Source organism: Leptosomus discolor, chromosome 10 (assembly GCF_034619465.1).
Source record: "Leptosomus discolor isolate bLepDis1 chromosome 10, bLepDis1.hap2, whole genome shotgun sequence".
Taxonomy (NCBI): Eukaryota; Metazoa; Chordata; class Aves; order Leptosomiformes; family Leptosomidae; genus Leptosomus; species Leptosomus discolor.
In genome coordinates, this window is record NC_141400.1 from 14,952,921 (window position 1) to 14,958,920 (window position 6,000).

The 6,000-nt window shown below is 54.8% G+C and overlaps 1 protein-coding gene across 1 annotated transcript in view; it reads left to right on the forward strand.

Annotated features, from left to right (window-relative positions):
• Positions 1-5,655, forward strand: part of FAT2 (FAT atypical cadherin 2) — a 46,680-nt gene extending 41,025 nt beyond the window's left edge. The window contains exons 21-23 of the mRNA XM_086470841.1: positions 1,485-1,638; positions 3,709-4,301; positions 5,123-5,655. Of these exons, the coding sequence (XP_086326967.1) occupies positions 1,485-1,638; positions 3,709-4,301; positions 5,123-5,655 (1,280 nt within the window). The remainder of the gene's footprint in view (positions 1-1,484; positions 1,639-3,708; positions 4,302-5,122) is intronic.
• Positions 5,656-6,000: the final 345 nt, after the last annotated feature.

The following is a 6,000-nucleotide window of genomic DNA, read 5'->3' on the forward strand; positions in this document are numbered from 1 at the left end:
TTGCACCTCAGCCTTACCCTTGAGACCTGGGCTGGAAGGGGCTGAGAGCCCCTGAGGCAAAAACCCATCTCTGTTCAAAGTCAAGGCATCACCTGCTTCCTTTGTAGAGAGAGTATGTTGGGAGGGGGGAGGAGGAAAATCACTCCCTCACTAATAATCACCCAGTGCCCTTCCCATAGTTTCCTTCCAAGGTGATCAACTTCTCCTGTAAACAGTCCAGCTGCCCAGGAAAGAGCCTATGGGACACTGCCGTGGGCAGAAACACGCAGGACACTGCTGCACGGAAGGAGTTGCTCAAGGGATATTTAATTGGTGAGGTTATCCTGGGTGCTTGGCTTCCTTGAGCATTTTGGGCTCAGTCCTGGAGACCATGGGTATGCAGCACGAGTTTATGCAAAGCTCTGCCTGGGGATCTCAGGCGTGGGATTACATGGACAGGCAAAGACACGCCTGTGCAAGACAGCCTGGGTAAGCCACGTGGCTGCATGAGAACGCATCTGTGCGGAAAGGGTCAAAGCCAGAGCAGCCACCACATCAACCACAGCGCTCAGGACCACAGGTGCAAACACAGGAGAACCCCCGCATCCAGGAACACGTGTGTTTGGGCACACGCAGCCCTACAGGCAGTGTCCAGCACCTGCTGCGCAAGCGTCGGCACGTCCCTGTCGTACAACCACTAACACACATGTGGAAACAGGTCTACATTGGTTCACCCTGTGCTCTAAAACAGGGATGTTTAGCTTGTGGATGCAGAGTAAAGACTTCTCAAGCACGCTGCAAGGTGGAAACTCTGAACTTCCTGCATGGCACCACCAGCTGTGTGACTAGCAGCAGCTCAGCACAGCCAGGAACATTCCCATGCTTAGGGCTGCACTAAACAGCAGCCAAAAACACAAAGAGCAGCAGCCCCCTCCGAGTCCCCAGCTATGCTGTGTTTCACTCTGGCTGCGAGAAGACACCTCCTATAGGCAAGAGAAACCTGACGTGTTGAGACAGGCACTTCATACCACAAGAACTCGCAGGACCAAAGGCTTCAGAGAACAATAAGTTACAGAGGATTGCACCTAGCAGAGTCAGAAACTATGAATCAGCCAGCCAGGCTCCCCTTCCTTTGACCTGAATTTGTCCCCCAGCTTCTCCACGCAATAAAGCCGTGCCCTGCATGCATCCCCGGCAGGAGAGGGTCTGTGTCAGGAGAGGACAGGCTTGAGTTGTTGCTTAGATAGCTCTCTAGTGCCATTGCACTGCCCCAGAGTGACCACCCAGCCTTCAGCCACTGCTCCAGGTCCTGTAACGTACCCACCAGCCCTCTGTGGATGGCTTGGGTGCTCCACAGCACCTGCTGCAGCAGCAAGTACCTATGCTTAGGCAGCCAGATTGAGCCCTTTGTGGGTGCCACCAGCACCAGGCACTGCTCCTCCCTGTTCTTGCTAGTTCTTCCATACGGACCCAGTCTCTGTATGGCACTCTCTCACCCTCTCCAGGTTACACCTGCATCTGTCCCGGGCTGTTTTCTGGTGAGCGCTGTGAGCTAGGGGACAGTCCCTGCGAGTCCAAGCCCTGCCTGCACGGAGGAACCTGCACCCTCTCCGCCACTGGCTACTCCTGCCACTGCCCTGACTGGTACATGGGTGAAAGGTAAGGTCCGGGAAGGCTTCAGGACAGGTGATCTCCCATGGTGGGCTAAAAACATGATCTCTACCAACAAGCACTGCACGTTTCTGGAGCTCAGCAGATCCAGACACCCCGGGATTAATTGCAAATCGCCATGTACATAACCACTGCAGCAGGGAAGCGTCCGGAGGCAGACCTGAGCAGATCAGGACATAAACAGCTCTGCCATCGTGTGGTCATTGTCCCTCTGTGCCCGTCTCCTCTGAGCAGGAGGGGAAAAAAAGAAAAATCTCCTGTCCTCACAGATGCTTTGAGTGCCTGCAGATGCTACGCTTGGTGCGGGTTCAACGTCCCTCCTTGCAAGGGGACAATCCCCACGCTGTGAGCTGAGCTTGGCTGTGATGGGGACACCCTGGCAGCAGGGTGTGGGCAGGCACTGCGCTGGGTGGCAGGAGGATGCCCTTTGGCTGCGGGCAGGCTGGCTAGCATGGTTGTGAGCTGCCCTCTCTTTCAGTAGCTGGGACACCCACCCTGGGTGCTAAACGGGCTGTTTCTGTCCAGGACCAGCTCTGCAGGGCTCACCCAAGGGGAATTTCTGTCCCAGGTCGCAGCCATGATTCATCTAATTCAAAGCTCAGCTCAGGATAAGTGGGCCATGCTGAAAAGCAGGTGCAGGGTGCTATTCCCCCTCTCCTGTCAGATAGCATGTGGATCCCCATTGTCATGAGGTGCCAGAGTGTTCAGCTTTGGCCCTGAACCCTGTGGTTTGTATCACTTTGAAGTTCTCACCACCAGCGTTACAGCTTGGGTACATTTCCCATACATGAAATGTCAGTGCATACTTGCCTGAGAATTAACCCAGGCCCAGAGGCTTCTCTGCAGCTCAGCATTACCCATCGCAGTCACGCATCCCCTCCAAGCCCCCTGCCCTGCCTCTGGCCCAGCCTGATGAGAGGTGCCCAGCGCAGGCTCAAACAGCATCACGTCCAGTTCATCCTTCTGCCTTTGCCGTTTAGCCAGCATGAACATTGGTCCTTTGACCATCAATGCAAAGGCAGAAATTATTTGTGCAGCTCTTGGAGTAAAAGTATGCAGCTGAGCATTAGGTGGCAGTGCAATATCTGAAATCACTAATCAGCCAGCCAGAGCCGGGGGGTGCATGCTGCACACACCAGCTCACACATCCTAAAACACTGACTAAGAAACAAGAGGAGCCCAAACCTCAGAGAGTTTATTCAGTAACAAGAAAAAAAAAAAAAAAAAAGCAAAGCCAACAAAACATTGCATATTCCCCTGTCCTGGTTTGAGCTAAAACAGAACTAATTCTGTTCAGTGATTTTACTTTTTACTTAAGTCTTTTCTAAGTAACTGCACTTTCTGAAACCAACAGCAGGTTTTTCCAGACAGCAACTGCTTCTAGTAGTGATAGCGCTTGATTTTTGTAGTTAACACCCTAGCATGGGGAGATCATTACCGTTGGAAGAAAAGGTCTCCCTCTACTGTTGGGCAATGTTTAGGTTGTGTGGGGTGGAGCAGGATAAAGAATCAGAAATTTGTCCTCCATTCTGCAGATGCTCCATAAAATGCCAAAAACTTCTCCAACAAGGATGCCCATTCACCACTTCTCAGGCTAGATTTTTCCTAAATGTTTGCTGCAACCTGCAGACATCCACAAATCACTCCAAGACCCCACAGAGCCTGGAGAGCATATGAGACTCCACAAGAGGTTAACACATCTCAGAGTGACCCTGGGCTCCCTAACTTAACAGGATGGGAGCATTTCTCTATGCAGTGTTAGCTCTAGAAACTCTAAATATTCCTCTGAGGCAGGAAGCCCCCCATTTTAATTTGTTGCATATGACTGAAAAATAGGACCATCCTGTAAAACTTCGTCTCCTGAAAAGCATCATTGTGTGCTCAAGGATCATGGTCCTCTGCCAGAAGAGGCAGGTAGCATGAGTCTAGCAAGGGAGGGAGAGCAGACCAGGATGGAGCGTCCTTGGCTGGTGTAAGTCAGAGCCCTGAAGAGAATGATGCAGTTTTAGCTGCATCCCCAGGCTGACAGTGGTTGTCCCCATCCTTTCTTCCCCACAGGTGTGAGAAGCTGGCCGAGGAGTGCCAAGACAACCCATGCCGAAACGCCGGGCGCTGCGTGAGCAACCAGGGCTCCATCCGCTGCATCTGCCCATCGGATTACCAGGGGCACTACTGCACGCAGCCCATCATCACCCCTGCCATTGTGCCCACGCAGTGGGCGGTGGGCCCCGAGGAGATCGCGGAGATCGTAGCCGGCGTGCTGGGGGTGGCCATCCTGGCCGTGGCCTTCGTGCTTATCCGCAAGCGCTACCGTCACCGGGCCAAGGCACACAAGCCCGTGGCCCGGGAGGACCCCGACCTGCTCTCCAAGAGCGAGTTCTCCAAGAGCGTGGGTGTGGGCACCCAAGCTGTGCCACCCATCGAGCTCAACATCCTCAGCGACACGGCACACAACAACCTCGACCGGGCTACGCCGGAGCAGCGCAAACCCACCGGCACCCCTGAATTCGTCACCTTCAACTCGGCCAACGCCCCAAAGCACCGGGGCACCATCGTGTGCAGTGTGGCACCCAACCTGCCCCCCGCTGCACCCCCCTCCAACTCCGACAACGAGTCCTTCATCAAGTGCACATGGGCCAGGGAGGAGATGGGTCAGTAGCCGCAGCTGTTTCTTGCTCTAACACGTCCCTCTTCCCCTTGTGAAGTGGACCAAAGGTTTGCAAACATGAGGAACCAACAGTGTGGGTTAAAGCTAAGCAAAGTACAGGCAAATACTGACCAAGCCCTGCTATAGATCCTTGATTGGGTCTTCCCTCCTTGCTCACCAGTACATCCCAGTTTTCACCTTTAACCTGCTCAGTCTGGTACACCATCAGCAGGGAAACAATTAGTGCATAGCCTGGATTCCCACGCACCCTGGGTCATAAGACCCTATAAAAGAGAATAATGGAGCTAGGGGGGAAAAATCAAGATCCTAAAAGTCAGTGTGAGTTTTAGTGGAGGTGTTTGCATCAACGCTCCTAGGCAGGCGGATCACACCCTCAGGGAAACACCTTGCATGGCTCCAGAGAGCTGGTTACTGCTTTCTCACCCACATACAGTGTTAGAAGAGAGCGCTCATAAGAGTAACTACAGGGAAAGGGACAGATCCAGTGGGTCACTTGCTCTGCCTCCATCCCTTCATCGTGCAAGATTCTTGCATCCAAATGGCACAATAAAGTGTGTGTTTTGGGTGCTGGAGGAGTGGATGTCTGAAGGCTAGTGGGAACACTGCTTTGGCACAGCCAGGGGTGCCCTCAGGTCCCCTCAATTCCCAAAGTAGCAACTATAACTCCCCTGTCCCCACATCTCCTCTCTTCCCTGGTCTGCCCCATCTCCTGCACGCTCACAGACTACAGAAGGGAGGGCAAGAGAGGGAAAACAACAGCTTGAACTGCAGCTATGCAGCTAACACATCTCTGTTTTATTCCAGTCTACCCAGCAGAAACAACCTACTGGCCTCCCCGGTACCTGTCATCAGATGTCCAGGAATATTCCCACTACGAGATCATTCAAGGCCCCCCTGCATCCTCCTCCCACCCTCCTCTCCCGCCACCACCCCCTCCACCAGCAGAAGCGGAGCCGGTTGCTCTTTACGGGGGCTTTCCCTTCCCGCTGGACCAGAGCAACAAGCGGGCCCCCATCCCCCCCCGCTACAGCAACCAGAACCTGGAGGACTTCTTGCCACTTGGCCCCGTGGACGTGGGAGCCTCCCAGTGCCAGAACGAATACACGGCCATCAGCTACTACCCAGCCCAGCTAGTGCAGGGCGAGGGTGTCCCGTACCAGCCCGACCCCGGCTACAAGCGGGTGAGCATGCGCCTGAGCGTGGCCCAGCCCTCCTACGCGGACTGCGAGGTGGGCCACCAGCCCAGCATCCGGGCCCAGCCCCTTCCACCCCCCAACTACGAGGGCTCTGACATGGTGGAGAGTGACTACGGGAGCTGCGAGGAGGTGATGTTTTAACTGGGGGCTTGTTCTCGAGATGGGAAGAGAAGCACATCTCCACGCAGAACAGTGTGCAGGGGGCTGGCACGTGCCACGGAAGGGAGGCTTATGTGTCCCCCCCGCAGCTTGCAGCATCTCCTCCTGCACAGCCGGGTTGTAATTTGGCTGGATCTTTCCCCCCGCCGCCCTCCACGGTGCTCCTGCTGCAAACGGAGGGGAAATGCTCCAGGCACTGCCAGGACATGGAGGATGCTCCTGGGATGCCAATGACTAACCTGCCTCCTTGCCAAGGGGACTTCCTCCGACATCTCGCAGGACCGCAGCATGCCACCTCCTCCCACCCCAGGCTCCCTGGTCACAGGG